Here is a 24,759-nt window from a genome sequence, read left to right on the forward strand (position 1 = left end):
CTCTTGAAGTACAAAAGTCTGATTTATATAAGACCTACTCAGATACATTAAGTCAGGTTAATTATTTTTTCTTATCAGGAGATGAGAGTTCTTTAACTCTCCAGAGTTCATTTCTGTGCCTGCTACCCTATAAAGAATTCTTAAGGGCTATTATAAAATCTTTATTATTCACTTGTGGCTTATTCCATTGGAGCTACTTGAAGGAAATCAAGGGGCCATAATAATAGCTGCTATCCTAACCAGGTAATAGGTAGATTCATCTTTGTTGCAGAATAGTGGTTTGGGGCATATACTGTAATAGCTCTGATTTGGAACAGCTCTTGTGACTGATGATAATTTACAACTCAAAATAGCATTTTTATTACAGGTTTTAGGGTACTGCCCACATTGAAATGTTTTTCCTTATGTCAGTCTAGACTGGAGAAATGAAAGAATGTCTGTTTGGTTACAAAAACATATCTAAATATTCAGATATTCCTTTGTTTTAAATGTTGAGATTTTCTTATAGTTTGGATACTTGAGAGGTTAACTCAGGTTGCAAGGGACTATTATTTTACAAACTAATTTGCGTCATAGTATATATTTGTCATTTAGTATGTTTAATCTTTTGTTAAAACTCAGTCACAGAAAATCCTTTTATTTCTTTTAAGCAGTACGGTATACAGCCTTTTATCTGACACATTTTCCATAGTAGTAATTCAATATTACCAACTTTACTAAACAGCAAATGAACAGTTTTCTTTGGGAGCAGGATTTAGATGCAGTTTTAAAAACACAGCTTCAGAGATAGACAGATGTTCTATTTTGTTTCTAAAAACAAATTTCTATGTTATGTAATATTTTTGAGATCTCAGAGACTATGTGGTATATAAAGATTAATTTAAATTCCATTGAGCCCAAAAGGAAATTTTGTGGGGTGGGAAAAACCCTGTGTTGCGAAAGGATGCTAGTAAGTAGCAGCAGTTCCTACAATTAAAAAAGAAAACAAAAACATCAGAAGTCCCCAAATATACAACTTGTTGTGTGGGCTGCTGCATCGTGCAGAGTCCCACATGACTTTACTGGGTCTTAATGCAAGCACATCAGTTCGCATGCCTCAAGGTGCAGGAGCAGAGCCAAGCTAAATAACCCATAAATAGTTTGTTACTGAATGAGTGATGTGCAGCTTTTAGAAAGCAGTTGATGATGTAAGTACTGTAAGCTTTCAAAAAAAAACATATTCTTTTAAAATCCCAGTGCCTTTAACTTTTAAAAGCTAGATCTTTTCCTTTAAATTCAGACTAGGCTGGAATCTCCCATTTCAGTCATATAGTCCAAGATTTATTTCAGTTTATCTAAAATGCGTCCATCAAGAGTAGTGCATGTACAAAACTTATCAATAAAAGATAAACAATAAACAGTTTTAACTGATGTCCAAACTCAGAAGTCCTTCCAGCCTCACCTATCCCAAACGAACACCTCACATCATCTTCTGCCCATCATTTCACCCATCCTCCCTCCCTTAAAAAGCCTGGGAAAACAGATTAGCATCACACCATGAACAGCAAATTTGGATTTCATCAAACCAATGAGGGAAGAGACTTCTAAAATGGTTGCCTCTTCACAGAAGACACCTTGGTCCTCACCCTCTAAGCTGAACAAACTCTGACCTGTTTTCTGAAGTCCAGAGGGGTTGGACAATACGTAGAATTAAGCCATCTTTGCAGCTCACCAATCCAGATGTACGCTTGGTCTCTGATAAGAGAGATAATAGCCCTAAGGGTGCAATAAATAGTCCCAGTGCTGCTCTAGGAGAAGAGATATGTAGGAGTCACTGTGGTGTTCCTTATGCCCCTACAAGGATCCTGTATTAGTCAGTTAAGATGGGTTTAAGTCTGCTTTGTGCTGAAAAGCTTAATGGGATGTATAATCTGACCTGTTTTTGCTGCTAGCTCCCTCCCATTTAAGGCCAGGGCTGTTAGCCTTAGTATCTCAGTTGATCTCAGTGGCATAGTTCCAATTGACAGGGGGCACATAGGGACTACAGGAATCTCCTGAGTCTGCTATGAACATTCTAGTTCACCAAAGAATATCATGTGAGGTCTCAAATAAAAGCCAGTATCACGTGCATCATCAGTATCACTGTCATATGCATGTGCAGATGTTGTGCAAGGAATTATGTGTATATATACAGAAAATATGTTCTTAATTTCTGTGTCTAGGAACTGGTCAGCAGCAAAGGTGCAAAACAGATTTTCTGTCAGACAACAGATGTATTTCCATATATCTTTTTACATATAAACTGAGTATGGTTGTTCACAGTGGATCTCCTATCACCAGTCTGAACTGAATGCACATGAAGGATTGTGAGCACTTTGGAAAGAAACTAACTGAGGGAAAGGGGGAGAGAACCTTATCTGGAGCTGCTCTTCAGAGGTTTGCTCTACTGTATTTGGGGGGCAAAGAAAACACCTCTATTGTTCTTCACTGAGAAAGTAAATGTGCAACGAATTTGCTTCATGACAAAGGGGCCTCAGCCAGGATTGGTTGAAAACATTGTAGAGAACTTGGAGTGAAATAAACTTCTTTAGACAGTATGTTAACCTGTTACTTTGAATTTAGTCTCTAGAAAATGGGTCATGATTTTGTTTTATATGTAACCATTTGTTTCTAATATTCTTACTCTCTATCACTTGAATCTCTGGTTTTTTATAATAAACTTATTCTTGTTTTTACTATAAATGTATCTAAGTGCTGTGGTACTAAGCAAAGAGATGATTCTGAGTTGAATCTTGCAAGCTGGTGTGTACTGTTACTTTGGGAACTTCAGGCCTGTTAATTTTATGAGTGTTCAGTGGATGAACCCTCAAGGGTTGGTATGTGCCTGTTGCTACCTGTACAGGGAGGCCTGAGGGGGTCTGGATGGGACAGACAGCTGTATTCTGAACTATCTGAAGTTTCTGATCAGTTGTAAGATGCAGCCTCATAAAAATTGCATTGCAATAATCCATTAGTGAAGTGACATAGGTACTATGGTGAAATTTTCATCGGAAAGAAGATGTTGAAATCTCTTGACCAACTATAGGTGAAAAGATATTCTTGTCCATAGCGATCAAGGTCATCTCGAAACAACTTAAGATACAATTAAATCCCCAAGTTGTCAACTTGAATAACAGATCGCAGACAAATTCCCATGAATGAGGGAGCTGATATCACTTCTTCAGTTTCTTCTGGTTATTTTTCCTAACCTACCAACAATATCAGAGTCTTAACTGGATTAAATTTTAGTCATCTAGCCCATTTCCAAGGCACAGTACTGGCAAAGACAATGTTTCCTCTAAATTTTCTTTGTACTGAATGGGCTATAAACTCCGCTGAGTGTTACATTTTTGTCCTTGGGCAAGCTTACAATTTATTATTAAGGACAAAAAGAGAGAGAGAGAAATCCCTCACAGAACTATGTTTGAGCATACAAAATGGATTGCAATTGCTTTTTAGAAAGATTACGTTCTATTGTATAAATGAGTATTTCAGGACTGTTTAAAGTATGGATTATGAAAATGTGTAGTTAAGGACTTTAAAAAATGCATACTACAGTAGAGTATCATGTATATGTGTGTTCAGAGAGTTGTAAAGACATGTATTATTGTGCAGTAGTATGCCAATAGTTGAACATTCAGTTGGAATGCGTGAGACCTTCTTCCACATCTAGTAGCGATGACATCCATGATTAAGTTATGACCTTTTGCTGACAATAATTTTGTTCGGGATTCTTAGATTCAATCATGAAACTCAGGACCATGCGTGAAACTAAAAATACCACGTTTGGCATTTGTTGGTAGTCTGGATAACTGTACTCACAGACAAAACCGATTTTTGCCATGTTCATGCAATAATTAATGATAATACAAAAAAGGAAAAAAAGTCACATTACTGATATTTGAAAATTGGCTACTGTAATTGTTACCTAAGATATTTTAGGAACATCTGTGTCACATTCAGGAGCATCAGTCCTTGAGGGAGCTGTCCTACCATCTCCTCCTATGAGCCCCTATCTCCCCCAGCCACACTCCTTATCCCTCCCTGTTGGCACTGAGAAGTGGGTGCTGAGATGCCCTGTCCTGCCAAGGGAGCGAGGAAAAGCCCATCTGCTACCTACATTCTGTTTCTGCAAGTGCTGCTCATTGGAGGTAACTTTTTTTCTTGCTGTCCCCTGTCCCTGGGATTTTCCCCTCTGCCACTCTCAGGCAGCACGTTTCCGTCTTTCTTTACCATGGCTCCTACCCCATCCCTGATTTTGCCTATCTGCCTCTCTCTTTTCTCTGCTTCCACCTGTTTGACTCCCCTGCACATACAATTTGACTTCTCTGCATAAATTCAGGCCATCCCTCCCCTCCAATTTGTGTTCTCTGTACTCTGGTAGCCCCCATTGATAGCAAGGAGCCAATTTTAGTTCTGAGTGAGGGAAGAGTCGGCAATGGCTTCAGCAGATGTTATTGAGCATGCCCCGATTGCCCAACCAGGATCAATAACAGCAAAGCAGCAAATCATGCCAGGGAGCGATTTGTGCTTCTATACCAGCTGTGCTTCCAGCTATGTGACGTGTAGTGGATACAGAACAGTTGCTTAGCTGTGCATGCATGCAGTTTACAGGGAATGTTGGGCAAAGGGCTTGGTAAATTGGTCAACCATACTAGTGAGGTCTGATGAAATAGAGATGTAGAGTTGAGTGTCACTGGCACAGGACTTCAGTACACATTGCCTCCCCATCTCCCATAACAGCCTCTCTTACAAATTGAAAAGGAGTGGTGGTAGAATTACTTATTGCTGTATGGTGCTCTTTATATATATAACAGCTATAAACCCTTCTAAATTATTCTATCAAAACTATTTTCAATAGTTAAGAATGATTACATTTGCTTTTTGATGTGATTAATACATTGCTTCATTAAAATGATTGACTGCTGGGTTTAAATATGCATGTGTGTTAATAAAAATATTCCAAATAAACAGTCTCTATTTGAGTGACGTGTATGCTAGATTTAGTTCTCTTGGCTATTGCATGTATAAAATAATATTTTGTTGACTGTGCTGAAAAGGTATCCTTTTGATATTCCTATATTAAATTTTGATTCTTAAGCAAATTTATCTTTCAAAGGTAGTGATAACAAATGCATTTTATTGTTAAGGGAGTTGTCCCTTATTTTGGGGTTGACTTAATACCAATTGTTTATGACAGTTCATGAAGACTGGGTTGTGATGTCACTTTCAAGTTATCAGCTCTGTTTCGGTTCACTATCTCAGGGCAGTAAGGACCGATAACAGAAGGCATAATTCAAGGCTTCCCTCAATCTCTCCTTACCCTTCTTTTGTGGGGGATGCAAAATTACTTGAATATATCTGGAAAAAAATTCTTTTAAGTCTAGCACTTGTCTGCTATAAATTTGATGTGTTTGTTGTATTCAAGATAAAGGACTGGCCCTGGCATGAAAGCAAGAGAAAAATACAATATTGCATTTATAAAGAAGGTTTACTTTGAGGGAGGAAGTATGTAGAAGAGAGGGTTGAATCATTAAGTTATCAGTTAGCCTTTTTAATTGGTGATTGGACCATTTGCATTTTTAATCTAATTTGTTCTAATAGGTTTAACTCAGTGAGACGCTTGCATTTCATTCCCAATCAAGCAGGCTTCTGTTTTGTATGCATCTTTTCATAATTGCAACTCTGTTTACTCTTTTGCATGTTTCTATAACTGATTAGCTATGGTTATTCTATTTTTAAAAAAACTCCCTCTGCTTGAAGTTTAATAGCAATCTGCATGGTGAGCACAAAAAGGTGTAGGTGGAAACTTCCCTGCACTCAGTTCTGTTATAGCTTCATGGTCATTATTTCCCTAGCTTTTGACTCTTACTAGTACAGCTTTCCAGCTCTCTTTAATAATATGGTTGTCATCAACCTTGCAGCTTGCTTGGGGCTTAGTGTTAAGAGTGGGCTAGATTCACGTCGCCTGAGGAGCATGTTCTGTAAGATCTGTTTGTAGCAAAAACTACAATTTGTCGCTTTTGAACAGGTATCTATAAAAGAAAAACAAATTACATTTTGGAATGAGTGAATGAAACAACGCGTGGGATATATTCACAGAGGTGATTTTTGTTGTTTCACTTTAAGGAGGACTGGTCTTAGATGTCATGTTAAAATATTGAATATTTTCGTATATTAGTACTTTAGCATCTACTGCTATATTTGTATAAATTGTTTTACTAATTAAATGGGGATATAATAGTAAGTTTTAATGCAGTTTATTTTTTATTCAATGTTTGCATATATTATTAAGCTACTGTGGAAAGCTTTTCTCGTAAGGCTGAGCTAGAACATAGATTTTATGCATGCTGTAGACAGGCCCTAGATGTTTAGGCCCCAAGTGAACCTGCTGTGGTAGTCTACCAGAACATCATACCATAGTCTCATGTATTCAAAGCAAAGGAATAAATCATGATTTTACAACAGGGCATCAGTTGACTTATTGCTGTTTTGTGACCAGAGGTAGGAAGGATTGCTGTTTAAAGCCATGTCATCAGTTCTCAAGTCAGTCAAGCATGAAGGCTTGTCATATGCCTCTATAATTGTACCTCACCAGACTTTCTCTAACTAGTCAGCTGGGGCTGTGCATTTTGTCTCAAACACCCGGCTGGCCAGCGTCTGACAGGAGCTTTCTCATCATGCTGTCAGTAATATGTTAACTAGAGTGTATCTTTTGTGGCCTATGTGGCAGGTGGAAAGAAGCTTCACTTTAAAGCAGATGTCTAAATGTTATCTCCATTTTGACCAATATTTGTTTTAGCTAATACCAGGCTGATAAGTCTGTAAGCACTGTAGTTAAAATTTTGACTTCACTGTCTGTGAGCCCTTTCTGGACAAGCTTACATATAAAGGAATGCACTAGGAATTCTTTCATTATGTTAATAATAGATGTAACTATTTTTGTAGGTATTTGACTTTGGGATTTTCCTTGCTTATATGCAAAAAGAGCAGCCTCACTCAGTCACTGAATACAGCATAGTTAGTTGGATTGAATGGGGTCTTCAGAATCTTGTTGAGCCTGTATGGATTATTTTTACCCATTAAATTCTGTTCAGCTCCCTTGCTTTGACAGTCATAGTATCTATAGTCAACCAGGGACTAGGAAGACCAGATGAGTCCTTTGAGGATGTGATGCTGCTGACCAGCTGGTAGGAATGCAAAGCACAGTCTCCTTAAGTTAAATGCTAAGCGCATCACTTTTGCACATCACTTTGCTGCTTCTGCAGCTGACCTTAAAAGAGAGATTCATGAGTTTGGGAACATGTGTCCCTAGGTGGTATTATTGTCCACTGAGTCACAAAGCAAGTTCAGCATTAATTGTCTATTTTTGCCCTTCCTTTAATAATATCTTTGTGGTTCGTAGGCTGCAGATTCATCCTTGGCCATGTTTAAAGAATAACTGCTGACCGCTACTTTGGTAGTGGGGCAGGTCCTTGGAGTGGCTGTAGAGCACACAGTGTAAGTCACTGAGGAAGGGATTTGGAGCTCACTTTTTTACTTCTCAGTCCTGGGTTGGCTGTTTGCAGGAATGTTCCTCAGGTGTAAACTGAAGGATCCAAAACAGTATCTGGGGATCAGCTCCAGTTGTGCCCATATGCTGGGGGAAGACACTGGCATAGAAATTGCTATGATGGCTCCGTGCCTCCAGAGTGATCCCCCTACACTGGGGTGATCCTCCCACGATTGGTTATACCAGTTCTTTAAGCAGATTCTTTTGGTGGTGCAGTGCAATATGGCTGCCCTTCATCTGAGAAACTGATTGTAAACTTTATAGCAGCAATCATGTCGAGTAGAGTTATCCTGATGATTCTGTGCAAAATACAGACTTAGGGTGAAATCCTGCTCTCAAATATATGCACAAAATTCCAGTAAGGTCAGTAGGGTGTGTGTGGACATAGCTGAGGAATGAATTTAGCTCTGGAAAGTAGGAAAGTGATATTAATTTGTTATCCCATTCATAAAGCATTGCAAAGGTTCAACTGATATTAAGCGAATGGCCAGAAATCTCATTAAAACACACACACACACACACAGAGCATTATTACCACTGTTGGCGCCTGCAAACAAATGATAAACAGCAGCAGTACAAAAATAAATGTCATTTTAAGGTGGGGAACTGACACACACAGAGGCTAAGTGACTTGCCTAAGGAGACACCAAAAGACCTGAGCAGAGTAGGGAATTGAACCTAGGTCTCCCTAGTCTTACGCTGGTATCATGAACACTGGATCATCCTTCCTGTCTTTACAATACAATAACAAGATGAGTGACACTAGACATAAATTGGGGAAAAGCAGTGAAACCTGTGATCAGGAATTACACTGTTGACAATTCTAGTTTTATCTGATTAGGTGGGAGTTACATAAGTGTTGTAGTTTTTCTCCCCTTACCTGCTATCTGTATAGAAACATACATAATAGAACTATCATGCTCTAAAAATAAGAGCTCGTTTTCTTTTCAAGAAAAGGTCATGATTCCAGGGTGGATCAGCAAATTACCTTTTAAAAAACCCACCATCTGCAGTTTAACACTAAGGCAAAAAGAAAAAATTCCTGGTCTGACTGGGACTCTTCCTCACTTTTCATGTCCAGTAGTACCTGGCAATTCAGTAAGGATGGCCAAACAAGAGTGCCATAAGTGCCAAAGATAATGGCAGTTTTTGTGGACCTGGACTAAGGGTCACTAAAAAAAAACTCTTCAGGTGCTGAGTCACTATGTAGCTGGGCCATATTTGAACTGGTGACCTAAAAGTGAAATGCTCCAGATTCCATTATGAATTGCCAGAGCAATAAGGTCCCTTGAAAAAAACTATTACTCAGTTGATCAGTGGCTGCGTAAAAGTAGGAGATGTGATCAATGCCTGAACTGAATTGGTATGTCACACTTGCACTTTTTGCCCGCATACCATACCAGCAGTATTTAGCTATCTACTTTTTCCCACTTACCAGAGCTCCTCGTCCATCCCATCATTTCTCTTCCTCGTATTTGCTGTTCAAAAGATGAATTACAGCATAGCCAATGATAGTCTCTAGTCTTGCTTGCAGTAAATAAGTCGCTTGTCAGCTATTCACAAAGAGTGTTGTTCCCTGCTGCTCCTTAATTAGTGGACAGCAGGAAAGCATGCCATAGAGTTCCTCTACCTTTTGAGGGAGGATGAAAAAATTATTCTTGAGAATTCCCCCTTCAGAGGGGAAAAACATATGCAACCTTTCCCCCTCGCCACCTTGTTTTATGGTAGGGCCACTTCTTTTGCATAGAGAGGGGAAGTAGTGGGATGGGAGGAAAGAGGGAGAGAGAGGATTATGGGTGAGACAGAAGGTAGTAAGAGGGGAGAAACGGGTGAGGAAACCTGTGTTTGGAGACAGAGAAGTTGGAGGGAATGGGAAAAATTAGGGAGAGATTTAGAAAGTAGGATATAAGTGAGCAAGACGGGAAGGAAGGATAGCACATGGAAATGGAAAGAATACTGGGAGACTGAAAGCAAACGTTAGAAAAGACAAAAAAGTGAGAAGAAAGCAGTGGTAGGTGGAGTTAGCTTTTTCAAGATTAAAGGAGCACCAGAATGGAGATACATTCCTTATTTAGTCTACAACGTAAGGGGACACTCAATTTGAACTTGTTAAACTTGACTAATATTTTTCAAAACACTCTTCTAAAGAGTACCCTTTAAAATATGTTCTAGCTTTTTTTGGAGGAAAAACATTTAAAAAAAATTACAAAGAGCTTGTCTCTGCTACCTCTTAAGCCTCCACTTCCACTTATGCCTAGAAAGATGTTTTGTGCAGGAAAATAAGCTCAGTTTCCTCCTTGCACCTGCTCCTTTCTGGGCACTCACCGCCCAATGCCTCCTCGATTTCATTTTCTGCTCTGCTGCTATTACTGGGAAACACCCTTTTCCTAAGCCCATAAGGCTAGGCAAGAATTGTGTGAATTCTTTTCCCTTCCAAGGTAGTATACAAGAGTGATATCATGAGAGAAATAGCAACTGCCGATCAGCAACACAGTGAAATGACTGTTCACACAATGCTGTCAAATGCACAGAATAAACATATTGAAAATACAGATAAAAAGAGGACAAAATTTGAAAAGTAGGTATAGTTTAAAAATAACTTCCCATAAGTTTAAAATTAACATTTTCATGTTATTTATTCAATGTCCAACAGTTCATTTTATTTCCTCGGTTGAAAAGATAAATTTAAATAGAGGGGTAAGATCATCATCTTTGGGGTTGCAATGGGAGGCAGACAAACCATTAGGTCTATGGGACTTTGAGGAAGAGTGTGCCAGGGCTCATTTCTAGACATGACATTCAAAGCCACTGACAACATTAGAAAATGTTTTGGGGAATTGATTTTTGATGCTGTAGCTCATACGGTAGATTTTTTTTAAAGGTGATTGTACAGCATCACAGGTTATTTTTACTAGCGCATTTTGTTTAATTTGAGTCACAGTGTTTGGCTTACAGACAACATTCTGCTAATAAGTTTTTATAAATTCCTATTTTTCATATTGTCATGATTGTAAATCTTGTCATCTGTATTCTTTCAGTTTTATTTTCACTGGAGGTTACAGAAAGTGCTTTGAACAAAGTAATTTATCCTGATAGAATGTTAACTGTCAGATAAGAAAAATGGTTTGTGTGATATATGGAGTTATTGTTTTCAGATCTTTCACTTGAATTAGATGGATCTGCAAGTAGCTTTCAAATAAATATATTGTAGAAATTTGGTAACAAAAAGCTTTCAACTCAAAATAGCATTGTTTCAAAAAGATTTCAGTGTTTCTGCAGAAATTAAAAAAAAGTAAAATGTTGTAGAAAATTGCTTCTCTTGTTGACATAGACTCCAGACTGCGAAAAAGTATAAACTTAAGTCAGTCTCTGTTGCTACTTTTAATTAAATTAGTTTACTAGAGAGAGATATTTCCAAAAGGCAAATCCTTCTGGCTTGTCAAAATGTGTAGCATGTAAACTTGCATTGTTACGCATTAAATATTGTTAACTAGTGCTCAGATGCTGTGGTGCTGGGTATTGTTGTAATAATAGAAATAATGTAAAATCAAAATAGAGGTACAAATGTAAAGATTTCCAGAGAATACTTTACTGACAGCTCTCGGCTAGTTGATGTTTTTTAGCGATAAATCTGACATGTTTGAGCATGTACTACTGCTGAGAGAGCATACAGTATTAAACACATGTCCCCGCTGTGCAAGTCAGATGATTAGGTTACAGTTTTCCCACAATTCCTGACAGAACATTGACTCCACTGTGTACAGGTCATACAAACTTCTGAAAGCATAGTCAAGTTTTGTTTGTTAGTTTGTTTTAAGGATATGTTCCTTTATGGCATATAAAGACTCATGCATTTCACAGTCTGGAATTGACAAATGACCTTTTAAAGCCATATTATTTTATTGAATCATTCCAAAAAGATGATAACACAAGCAGGACTGGAAACATTTTATAAACTATATACTTCTCTTGCAGCCATACTCACCTTCTTAATAATAATAATAAATTAATTAATATCTAGCTTTTATATAGTTCTTTTCATCCATAGGTATTAAAACACTTTACAAAGGAATTAAATATAATCATTTTCATTTTACAAATGGGGAAACTGAGGCACAAAGGCAAAGTGACTTGTCCAGCACCAGAAATAGAACCCAGTCTCCTGAGTCTGTCCACTGTTTTATCCACTGGATTAGAACGCCTCCTATATCGTATGTGGATATTTATTCAATAAGTATAAACATTTTAGACTAGGAAATGAGTTTAGGAACTATTTAAATTGATTTTGAGCATGATTTGGTTGCCAGTTATAAACATGATTTTAAAACATGATCCTAATAAAGTTTAATACCATCTTCGCTGGCTTGACAAAACATATAAGAAAATAGTTTAACTGGAGACTTGTTTAAGCTGATTTTAAACACAGTTCCAAATTCAGTTCCATGCCCAGTTATAATGGAATCTTAGAAGACAAGAAGATAGAACACCAGACCCTCAATAATATACTTCCTGTTCACCATGAGCTTTAAATATTAAGATCAAAATCTGAAACATGTCTGTACCCAAGCAGGAAACCAGTGCGAAGTATAACCACAGGTAGGCAGAATCCTCTCTGTTGACACCATGGACAGTTGTTTTACCTCAGACTGCCCTAGCTGCAGGCAGTTGACCAGTCATTTTGAAAGCTCATAGTAAAGGTTCATTGATAGGGTTGAACGTTGGAGTACCAAAGGCACATATCAGAATTGTCAAGTCCTTGTGTGTAAGAGAGAAAGAAAGCTATAGTCTTTTGATGTTCTTAGGGAAAGAACAAACTTGCTTTAACCACATCTGACCTAGCACCATCTAATAGCAGTCGCTCTTCAAGGGTGTCTCAGTTTTTGAACATTGTCAGGCTTCTGAAGAGACATCTGAAATAGGAAGATGTAAGGAAACTCTGACTTCTCCTTGCATTTCTTGCCCAACTTGCTCAGCGTAATTTCAATCTTGTTGGGATTCAGTCTCTGCTAATTTAGTGCCATCTTGTCATGAATTTCACTAAGGAAGTTTCTTAAACAACGAAATCTTCTAAGTGTCTGGAGAAAGTAGCATATGTAGCTTGGTATTATAAGTAAGCACTCACTTCTCCCACACTTTTCAAAGCAGTAGCAGATAGAATTAAAGAGCACTAGAGTTATTACAAATCTCATGGGAACACAACACAAGCTTTCTGGGGTGCTGGAACAGTTTTTATAGTGGGGGTGCTGTGAGCCATTGAACTAAAATGTAATGGAAATCACTTCAAGTCAGGGAGTGCTGCATCACCCCGTGCACCCTTAGTTCCAGCACCTATGATTGATGTTGATGATACTGACTAGAATCCCTTTCAGGTAGCACCGGAAACAGATGTAAACATTCCCAGTCATACTTGAAAATGCAATAGAATCTATTGACAGACAGTATCAAATGATTCTGACAGCCATAATAATACCAAAAAAAGGCAGCCTTTTCCGTCATGTTATTTGTGACTGACAAAGGCTATCTCAGCACCATATTTAAGCTCCCTCTCAGGAAACAAACAAAAAGTTATCAAACAAACATTTCTGTCCAGGTGCTTTTATAGCTGTTTTGTTACCACTTTCAATATCTAGAAAATCAAATACTGGTATAGAAATACCAAACAGTCGGGTCTAGCAAAGTTCATGCAACAAACTTTCTCCATCTTCTTTAAAACCATAGAATTATGTGCCAATCAGAACATCTCATGTTACAAAAGGAATTTTGCCAGACAAGGATGTAAGCCACAAGTTTTTGCAGGGGAATGGAATATCAGTTTCTACATGCAGAAGTTGATCAGATTTTGCAGTTGATGTAATCTTCAGTAGCAACTGATAGGATGGGTAGGACTGGCCACAACCTTGAAGACAACTCCAAGACAATTTACTAAAGATGCTTTCTGCCCTGAAAAATATCTGAACCACACTCTCTTTTGTAATTCTCAATAATCCCTGGAGAAATGGAATTCAGTCTGGATGCAGTCTCCAGTTAAATGCACTCTTCTCCCCAGACAGCAAAAGGATTCCTTCATTCTGCCAGGGACTCTCATAAACCACACTGTTCACTACTTGTTTCAGCCACAATCATTGTTACCTATGCCACTTTTCTCTGAATCAGCACCAGGGGATCCAGACTCCACTTTCTGCCCCACGCCTTCTTTACTCAGCTCCCCACAGCGTGCTAAATACTGCACTCTGGTGGTCATATATTACCATTCCTTGGAGTCCTATGAACAACAGCTCTTTGATACCCAATTAATTGCTCCCTTAGCAGTCACCGCTGGAACCTAGAGTCAGGTGTTCACTCCCCTCTAAGACTTTCAGAGGTTTCTCCTGTATCGCACTGCACAAAATGGTGGACTTATAAACTGCCGAGGTCAAATGATCAAGTATAGAATGTCCCTTAAATATTTTTCGATTTTTCCTTATTGGCTGGTTATTTAAAGCTAAAGATAGTTTTATCCCAATAGCTACAGAATTCCCTATATTTTCCTGCTCCTACTACGAATATTAAGGTGCAGTTATTTAGATGGTTAATGCTTTTCGGAAATGATAGTACAGTTTGTAATTTTTTGAAAAAGTAAAATCACAAGGTAAACCAAAAGCAAAATAAAATATCAAGATAGAAGTGCAAAATTCTTTCATGACACAAAGGCCACAGTTATCACTTCACAAATGTTGAAATGTAGAGTTCACACAGTATTCAGTGTCATTCAGATGAAAAGCATCTTTGTCCCATGTATTCTTAAATTACCAAATTTCATTAGAAGTTAGAATGCATACTAAATATTTATATACCTCCCAGTGGTATGTTTATAAATCCACTTACTCTTGTTTAAGAAATAGATAGAAATGTTTTAACAATACACTTCTGGTGTATTAAGTACAAAATGTAAGGAGAAATATAATGAACCTCGTTAAATGAATAAACCAGTTAAGTCCATACTTTCACTGCTAGAAAAGAGTAAAGTCATGTTATGCATTAATTTAACATTTTTATCTTCTGAATGTCAGCCCAAAACGTGGATCACAAAGTAGTAAAGACCAGTTATAGAACTTAAAATATCTTGTGCAATGTAATTATTCATTTCCTAGATTGCTTTGGTAATGAGCGCAAACCAAAACATAATGCACATTTTTCAATTTTTTTGCATAACTATAAATAGAAATGCTTGTGTGCGTGTATCTGTTTTTTGTGTATGTGTAAATATGATATACAATTTTAGACTCTTGATTAACACAACTTCACTAACTAGATAAAGAGATCTTTATCTAAATTTTGCAAATCTTCTAACCAGCACTTTGCTTTATTTCAGTCTGTGATTGAAATGACTGTAACAATATTTTTTATATGGACAGTTTGGCTTGAAATACAAAATATAATATAAATATTTTAATTTGTGAATCCACATCCATTTTGTATAAAATACTTGAAAACAGTACTGAATTTTTTCTACAGCTTCAAGAATATTACTTAAAATGTAAAGGAAAGCAATCCTAGATAAATCCAACAAATAATAATTAGTGCAAGAGAGAAAGGAAGGATGTTCATTTGCCAAAAGATAAATGAATAATTAACTCTTTGTAACAAAGCAATAATTATTAAATTGGACATTGTCTTAATGCTAAAAACAGTACAATGTAGTTGTTTGACATAAAGCTAAGACACAAAATGTTAATCTGAAATGAACAGTTTAAATACGGAATTATGATATACTTGGCTTCCTGTAGTATAGCTGTCAAGCTTGGGCAGTTCGTTGGTCAATAGTGACATTCTATGTGTCAGTGAACAGAGTCTCTTGATACCGTAACCTGCAGTTCACACATTACTGAAGCTCCAACTGTCGAACATTCAAGTCCCTTGGTATTATTGCAGTTTCCAGACTCTCCTGACTGGCTCATGTTTCATTCCTTGGCAATTTGCCCTAATGATATCCCTCAGGAGCTTTCAGACCCTCTTTTTTTCCATATTTAATCGTATTATATTAATCTGAGTGATGAGCAAACTGTGCTGCACAAATTGTAATTGTCTGTGATTTCTGCCAAGTTGTTCTTATAATTATTTTTTCCATCTTTATTATAAAAATGTATATGCAAAATTGTTCTATAATTTTTATAAACAAATATAACTGTCCAAAATACCCAGGATGCTAAAGCTTTAATTGCTGCTTTGTTCCATGAAGAGATTTCCCCTATAAAATCCATAACATCTCAGCACCGTACTAGCAGGATCCACATTTTTTTAGCTCTTACATTTGCTACAGTAGAAATGCATGCTTAATAAAGACCAGTACTAATTAAGTCAATATTGGATAGTCACTTTATCGATGACCTAATAAGACACTATAACCATCTTTTGTCTTCTTCCATAAACAAGGTGGCTTCTAAACCTCCTTCTGGCTGTGCTATTATCATAGATCACCATCAGATTATCTGTGGCAAATCAAGTACCAGGGAAGGCAATTGTAGCACCAGTAGTGGAACTAAAAAGATAAGATTTTGAGTCTTATTATATGGCTGGGTTTCCAAAATCCTATGCATAGGAAAGGTGTTTCCTTCCTCCCTCCCTTCCTTTCTTATACTCCATCTGAGAACTTCAGATCAGTAGGATTATGTTCTTGGTGATGTCTCATGTGCTGGATATGGGCTACCTCTGTTTGGAAACAATGCTGCTATTTTCTCATTTTGTGCAATTTCCCACCGATTTTTATGAATAAAATCAACCAGATTCAGTCCAGTTTATCTGTCTTCATGGTAGGAGGGCTCAGTTTGAGAGAGCAAATGCAAAGTAATTATTGGTTGTTTCAAATGGTTTTATTCACAATACTGTGTAGAAGTAGGTCCTCCAGGTAAGGATTTGTGGCATACAGCCTGCAAGATAGCACCTCATGAATGGTAAAACAAACTGGGCTGCTGGGACCAATATTAGTGGAGACTAACATCTCATTACAGGAGACCAAGGTGCCTCATACCAGAAGTTGTTCACCTACAGGTCAGAGAACCATCTCTTGGCAACTTCTGTCCTGTCTCTCACCACGAATTTTCTGGGAAGGGTTATTTGAAAAGGTGACAAAGCTGGTCTCATATCATTTGAAGTGTCCTGATTTACTGGACTCTTTTTCCAAAAGTTATTTAGAGATGAAGGCAGAAAAAGACTAAGGAGAATTTAGTTCAGCCCTCAGGAATAGTTTCTGAAAGTTACTTATGCTCCTTCTCAGATGAATGGAATGTTATGTAAGTTCACTTGAGTCCCATATGTCCATGATGATGATACTCGATCTGTCTTCTACCTTTGACACTGTTGATCGTGATGTGGCGTTGAGTTACAGGAGTAGAGGGAGCTTCTCTTTTGTGGCTCAGGTCTTTTATCCAAGATTACCAAGGGAGATTTGCAGGAAATTGCATCATTTTCCCAAAGACAAAGGCTATTTGTTTGCTAAGATGTCTGTGGAAGGCAGAAGGTTTGAGTATTTGGCTCTTTAAATTATTGGCTGGAAAACTATTTCAGTTTTGGGGCATGCAGCGGGCTTGCTATGCTCTTGGATGGCTATCCTTTGTATGACTTATTCATGGAGATTTAAAACAAAATAAAAAAAGTATAGGATTAATTTCTGATGTTACTCTGACATATCCGAGTTTGCAGGCATGATGCAAGAACATCTATTTGCTCTTTTTTTTTTCTTTCTAAGGAAGGATGGCTTAGGAGGGATAATTATTAGGGACATCATTTTCAAATTGTGTCAGTTTATCATTTTGTAAATGTTTGTACACTTGAAGTCTTTAAATCCAGGTTGGAGGATGTCAGTAGCCCAGCCAGAGGTTAAGGGCCTACTGTAGTAGTGGGTGTGTGAGATTCTGTGGCCTGCAATGTGCGGGAGATCAGACTAGGTGATCATGATGGTCCCTTCTGGCCTTAAAGTCTATGAGTCTATGTTCAGAGGTTATAATAGTCGATAATACTTTGGTCTAGTGTTGTTTTTTGGGTGTAATGTGTGGGTGCTGGGTGGTGGTGGTGGCCTGTGATATTCAGGAGGCCAGACTAGATGATCTGGTGGTCTGTTCTAGCCCTAAACTATGACATCTTAACAGTTGAAAATAATATTAACAATGCTACGTTTAAACATTTTTTCATACAGTTGAGACTTTAAAAATATAAACATTTCATTTTAAATTTTGTATTTTGTGTTAAAGTTTTTTTGTTGTCAATTCTTTGTATATATTTTTATTTTCAGTTAACTGCTTGTGTTCATGGGTCAGCTGCATTGTTATATCCAATGTATTGGCAACACATATACATCCCAGTGCTTCCTCCACACCTTCTGGACTACTGCTGGTAAGATAGCTAATATATTATATTATGTTTAATTCTGAGATACATAGCTATAATAATGTCTAGCTTTGTCAATCTAGGTAACTCCTGAAAACATTAATAAATTGTGTGAATGAATACACTAATAATGATGCATGCCCCAATTCAGGAAGGCACTTAAGCTGGAACAAAGATGAACTTAAGCATGTGTCTAAGTGTTTTCCTGTATTGTGACCTTAAACTGTAATACTATGTATTATCAATATAACATTTGGAAGCATAGTTACAAAAGTTATGTATATTTTCCAAACAGAGAACGCATGCAGTAATTTTAATATAAGTATCTTATAGTTTTCATTTATGTAAAGCTGTTTTACTTTTAAAAAATACTGGAATTGTAAGCTAAAGTCTGATTCTTGGGTTTTGATTTAGGAGCAAAAATTAATGGGCAAAGAGTTGTTATTAATTACATATTATTATTTAATATTTGGATTCCATTAGCATTTTTGAAGCCCAGTCACCATCAGGACCTCATCCAGTTCCTGCCCCAAAAAGTTTATGGTCTGCTTTTGGGTATCCAAAATCTTTGGAGAGGAAATTTTTTTGTCAAGAATTACTGCTGTTAAAGAATTGCCCTAACCTGCAGTGTGCTGATCACATGGAAGACTTCGTATTCTTGTCGAGTTACAGTTGAAAGTTGTGCTTTTGGCCTCTATGGGCACTTCTCACAATTGTTCAAGAGAAAGTGGCTCCAGTTATACATATTTGGTGGCCATGAATTATTAGGACTGTCAGGGTATTTTCAGAAGTAATTTACTGTTCAAAAAAGGCTTGGGCTTTAAGACCTAGGAATACCAATGATTTATTATTCATTTATTTGTATTATCGTAGTCCTTAGTGATGCAACTGAAACAAAGGCTCCACTGGGCTAGTCACTGTACATACACATAGCAAGAGATAGTCCCTGCCCCAAGGAGCATGTAATTTAAATAGACAATTCTGAAAAGAATGGGAAAAAGAATTATTATGCCCATTTTACAGATATGGAATTGCAGCCTAGAGATGTAGAGTAACTTGTCCAAAGTTAGATGGGAAGTGTGTGATAGAGCCAGGAATAGAGCCCAGATCTCTGGAGTGCCTTAACAACAATATCTGCCTTCTTGTCTGTCTTTGGTTAATGTTTCCTGTATCCCTCACAGTTGAAATGTTTGGTAGGTTGCTGGATTTTTTGTAGAACCTATGAGTATTGGTTTTTGTTTCATTGACTTTTGTTCAATCCATCAGTATCATCTTGATTTCTAAAGAAATTCTGAATATATTTGCTTAAGTCTTCTTGGTGGTCTCTTCTTCAGCAGATGGTTGATTTGTGTGGGTTGTTTTTTCTCTCCATGGTAGTATCTTTATTTTATTAGTAAGTTATCTTTTCTCTTTTTTTCCCTTCAAAGCATACCCAATGATACATTTGGTTTGGAGAAACTCATTCCTGTTTGCTTTCTCTCTAGCCTTTGAGAAAATGCATCAAGACAGGGGTATAGCTTGGACACAGTTCTTTTAGCTTTCATGTCACTTGAACTTAGAATCAGAATTCCTGACTCTTCATCAATATCATCCATCTTTGCTCTTCTCAGAAAGAAGGCAGATTTCTGAACCTGAATTCACCCTTTTTTCACCTGGTACCCTACAATATTTATCTTGTACTGCAGGGCTTTTATTTCTCACTGCTAAGCTGTGGATAGTATACACAGACATTGTAGTAGCAGGTCCTGTGCACAGTTGATTGTCATGTTAATAGTTGAGATTCTAGGTCTTAGTGGCATGATCCAAACATTTGATTCACTCACTAAAGAAGCAAGAGGTTTCTAAACTTGTAAGACTTGTTTATATCCTCTTTCTTTGTTTCTTTAGCACTATAGAGGAAAACAAGTTTATAAAGTTTTCAAATTGCGACCTAAAAATCACAAAAGCAACCTCATGATAGGGGAAATTACCACAGCAATTATAATTCAACTTTTTTTGCTCAGCTTGTTGCATACATATGTTTCTCTATCTGAGCGCTTCTGTTACAGGGCTGTTTTATTTTTAGGCAGATAGAAGTATTACAATAAGGGCTACGTGAAATACTTCTCCTTCCCCAGGTACTTGGCTCTTATTAGCAAAGTAAATATTTTCCCCATAGGCATATAACATGACCGAGTGTTGAGGAACGCTAGTTAGATGTAGGACCCTACTGTATGATTTCAGTGCCTAAATGTAATGAGAGCAGTCTGTGGGTGCTGCCACTATTCAGAATGACCTTAATAGGCTTTCATGTGCATTGTTATTATGTTGCCATTGTCTTGACATAAAAATGTTATTTGTATTTTTATACTATTGTCATTGTTTCCTTTTGACTCGATATGTCATGTCATAACCAGAGATTGCTCCAATATTATTTCACTTGGACTTCATTATGCTGTCTCCCATAGACTTAGCCACATTGTCACAGCATCATTGTAACATGAAACTCAATTCAAGAAACTGAGCTATTAGCAGCTTGCCACGGAAGTTGTTTGTGCCAGAGAGGTTTGGCTGTTTTAAAATCATAGTTAAAAAACCCAAACTAACTAGATGATTTAGTCTACTTAAAGGAAGTAGGCCCTGATTTTGCAAACACTTACACATGTGAATAACTCCATCAAACCCAATAGAAATCATGCAGTATAGAGCTGGAAGGAAACTCAAGAGAGCATCTACTCCAGCATCCTGGGCTGAGTCCAAATAATTGTCCAACCTGTTCCTAAAAACCTCCATTGGAAGCCTATTCCAGTACTTAATTATCCTTAGAGTTAGAAGAAATGTTTCTTTTTTTCTAATTCTAACCTAAATCTCCCTTCCTGCTGATTAAGTCTATTACTATTTGTCCTGTCCTGAGTGGGCATGGAAAACAATTGATCACTGTCCTCTTTATAACAGCCCTTAACATATTTGAAGACTCTTATGAAATTCCCCCTCCCCTCCAGTCTTCCTTTCTCAAGACTAAACAAATCTCTTTTTTTTTTCCTAACATTTTCTCATAATCAGGTTTTTATTCCAGCTGAGGCCTCACCATTGACGTGTAAAGCAGGACAGTTACCTCACAGGTCTTACATATTACACTCCTATTAATAAACCCCAAATGATATTAGCCTTTTCACAACTGCATCACACTGTTCGCTCATTTTCAGTTTGTGATCCGCTATAACCCCAGATCCTTTTCAGTGGTACTACCAGTTTTCCCCCATTTTGTAGTTATGCATTTGATTTTACTTTCCTAAGTGTAGTACTTTACATTTGTCTCTGAATCAGTGACTTGTGCCCTTCATTATTTACCACTCCCCCAATGTTTGCATCATCTGAAAAATTTATTAATTATGATAGTATGTTGTCTTCCAGGTCATTGATAAAATGATAAATAGTGTAGGCCCAAGACCCTATCCCTGCTGGACGCCATTAGAAAAAAACCTACTTAATGACGATTCCCTGTTTACAATTACATTCGGAAACTTTTCAGTTAGCCAGTTTTTAATCCATTTAATGTGTGTCATGTTAGTTTTATATCATTCTAGTTTTTTAATCAAAATGTCATGTGATAGCTATTTTGATTTACATTAATTACATTACCTTCTTTTAATTATTTATTAATCAAGTCCCATATCTCTTGCATGGGATTGGTGTTAGACTGACAGGCCATAAATTCCCAGGTCATCCCATTTATCCTTTTTAAAAATTGGCAAACCATTTTCTTTCTTCCAGTCTCCTGGAAATTTCCCACTGTTCCAAGACTTACTGAAAAATCAATAGTCCAGTGTGTTCCTCAGCTAACTCTTAAGATTCTTGGATGCAAGTTACTTGGATTTGCGTATTGAAAAATGTCTAACTTTAGTAGCTTTTGTTTAATACTAGTAGAATGGAAAGAGTGTATCAACACCTTCTGAAGAGACTGTGTCATCTGTTTTCCCCCACCCAAATACATAACAGAAATATTTCTTGAACATTTCTGCCTTTTCTGCATTATTATTGATAATTCTACCATTTCCATTTAGTAATGGATCAATAGCATTGTTAGGATTCTCTCTGTTCCTAATATATTTTTTAAAACTCCTTATTGTCCTTAGCTCTGCTAGCCATATATTTGTGCTTATCAATTTTCTACAATTTCTAACTTCTGATTCATTTTCATTACTATCAACTGCTGCTTTTTTACATTTCTTTCATTCTAAATAATATATATTTTATAGCTGCCTTCAGTTCCCTTCTGACCACGGGTTTTTTTTTTAACCAGCACAGCTGGTTTGTGGCTTTTGGGGCATCTAATAAGATATTCTTAACTAATTCCCAATTATCACTCACAGTTTTCTGATTAAACTCTTCCTCACAGCTGATTTGGCTTCTAACTGTTCTCAGCTTTGTGCAATTGGTCCTATTTAAGTACCAACTATGTGTTCATGTGTTGTGATAAAGTTCCTCCTCTACCTTGGTGGGTCCTGCGCTTATTGGCGGATTTTGCTAGCCTCAGAGATCGTCTTGTGTTGGCTCAGGAGTTGGGAGGTTTTGGGGGGAACCTGGGCCCGCCCCCTACCCTGGGTTCCAGCCCAGGGCTCTGTGGACTGCAGCTGTCTATAGAGTGCCTTCTGGAACAGCTGTACAACAGCTACAATTCCCTGGGCTACTTCCCCATGGCCTCCTCCCAACACCTTCTTTGTCTTCACCGCAGGACCTTCCTCCTGATGTCTGTTAACGCTTGTACTCCTCAGTCCTCCAGCAGCACATCCTCTCACTCCCAGCTCCTTACGCAAACCTCACTAACTGGAGTGAGAGCCTTTTTATACCAGGTGTCCTGATTAGCCTTAATTCTAGTAACTTCCCAATTGGCTGCAGGTGTCCTAATTAGCCTGCCTGCCTTAATTAATTCTAGAAAGTTCCTGAGTGTTCTGGAATAGTCACTGTTCTCGTACCCAGGGAAAAGGGACCTGCTTAAGCTGGAGCTAATGTATCTTCCTTCGGCCACTCTCTTGTAGCCATCTGGCCTGACCCTGTCATAGTGTATATAGATACTACTAAGCTGGACTTTTTTTTGCTTGCACATAATAAATGTGATCAGGTCATGATCACTTGTACCTAAGCGACCATTAATTTTTAGTTTTCTTATCAGTTCCTCTTCATCTGTTAGGACAATGTCTAATAAAGTATTCCCCTGTGTTGGCTACAACACTTTTTGAGTTAAGACATAATGATCTGTAATCTTTAGAAATTCCAAGGATGTTGTAGTACTGACTGTGTGAGGCCTCCAGAATACGTCACTTAATTGAAGTCCTCCATGATCACGCGGGTTTTTTGCCTACACATTATAGGTAGAGGTATAAGGAAGTGGTCATCCTGTTCCCTAGTGTGATTTAGTAGTGGTACAACAGACACCAACTAATACCATCTTGGGCTTTCTTTGTTAGGACGTTTATCCATAAACATTCAAGATGATTTTCTTCTGAGTTATCAGTGACTCAGAAACACTTACTGCAATTTTTGACAAAGTGCCACTTCCCCACCCCTTTTGCCCACACTGGATCCTTCCTAAATAGGTTAAAGCCACTGATTTTTTTTAACATTCTATTCACATGAATCATCCCACCAGGTTTCAGTAATACAAACTAGAGCAATCCCAATTCCTCTTGCTTGTTACCCAGGCTCCTAGCATTGGTGTATAGGCAATTCAGGAATTTTTTTTTTCATGTCTTTTAATTTCTTGATTAATTTTTTTTCAACATCTCGATTTTGTGCTGAGTGCTCATATCTTCCGTCTTTTACCCTTCCCTTTCGCTATTAGTTTAACTCCGTCCTGACTACTCTAGTCAGCCTGTTCCCAAGAAGAGTGGTCCTCCTTCTCCTGAGGTGGATGCCATCCAAGCAATACAGCCCCCTCTCTGCACAGAAGGGGGACCAATGTTCCACAAAACCAAAAGTCTCCACCTTACACCAATTAACCAGCCTACCCAGTATTTTTCCAGGTATCAGAGATAGGCTAAATGGTCTGTAAGTCCTCAGGTTCTCCTTGTAATCTATTTTAAAGATAGTTACTATGTTTGTCCTTCTCCAGTCCTTTGGGACTTCACCCATCCTCCATCAGTTCTCAAAGAAAATCGCTAAGTGTTCCCAGATTGCTTCAGCTATTTCCTTAAGAACTTTAGGGTGAGTGTCATCAGGAAGCACAGGAACAAATCTACACAGACACACCCTAGAGCCCCGACCTGGGGTATTTTATCCGCTACCCAAGATAGATAAACCTGGGAATCCTGGATGCCCCATCATGTCAGGCACTGGCACCCTGACAGCAGGATTGTCTGGCTACTTGGACTCTCTCCTGAGGCTCTGTGTTACCAGCACTCCCCGCTATCTTTGAGACACCACTGACTTCCTGAGGAAACTACAATCCATCGGTGGTCTTCCAGAAAACACCATCTTAGCCACTGTGGATGTAGCAGTTCTCTACACCAATATTCCACACAAAGATGGACTACAAGCTATCAGAACAGTATCCCTGATAATATCACAACAAATCTGGTGGCTGAACTTTGTGACTTTGTCCTCACCCACAACTATTTCAGATTCAGGGGCAATTTATACCTTCACGTCAGCGGCACTGCTAAGGGTGCTCACATGGCCCCACAGTATGCCAACATTTTTATGGGTAACTTAGAACAGTGCTTCCTCAGCTCTTGTCCTCTAGCGTCCCGACTCTACTTGTGCTACACTGATGACATCTTCATCATCATCCTTGAAGGGGCCATTTAGGTATCTGGGGCAAAAATCTGTCTGGGGATTGGTCGTGCTTT

At 37.9% G+C, this 24,759-nt stretch overlaps 1 protein-coding gene across 2 annotated transcripts in view; it reads left to right on the plus strand.

Moving 5' to 3' along the window:
* DENND1B (DENN domain containing 1B) overlaps positions 1-24,759 on the plus strand; it is a 250,487-nt gene that overhangs the window by 145,452 nt on the left and 80,276 nt on the right. For both annotated transcript variants that reach the window (XM_032770891.2, XM_032770892.2), the window contains one exon: positions 17,838-17,938. In XM_032770891.2, the coding sequence (XP_032626782.1) occupies positions 17,838-17,938 (101 nt within the window). The remainder of the gene's footprint in view (positions 1-17,837; positions 17,939-24,759) is intronic.

Source organism: Chelonoidis abingdonii, chromosome 7 (genome assembly GCF_003597395.2).
Source record: "Chelonoidis abingdonii isolate Lonesome George chromosome 7, CheloAbing_2.0, whole genome shotgun sequence".
NCBI lineage: Eukaryota > Metazoa > Chordata > Testudines > Testudinidae > Chelonoidis > Chelonoidis abingdonii.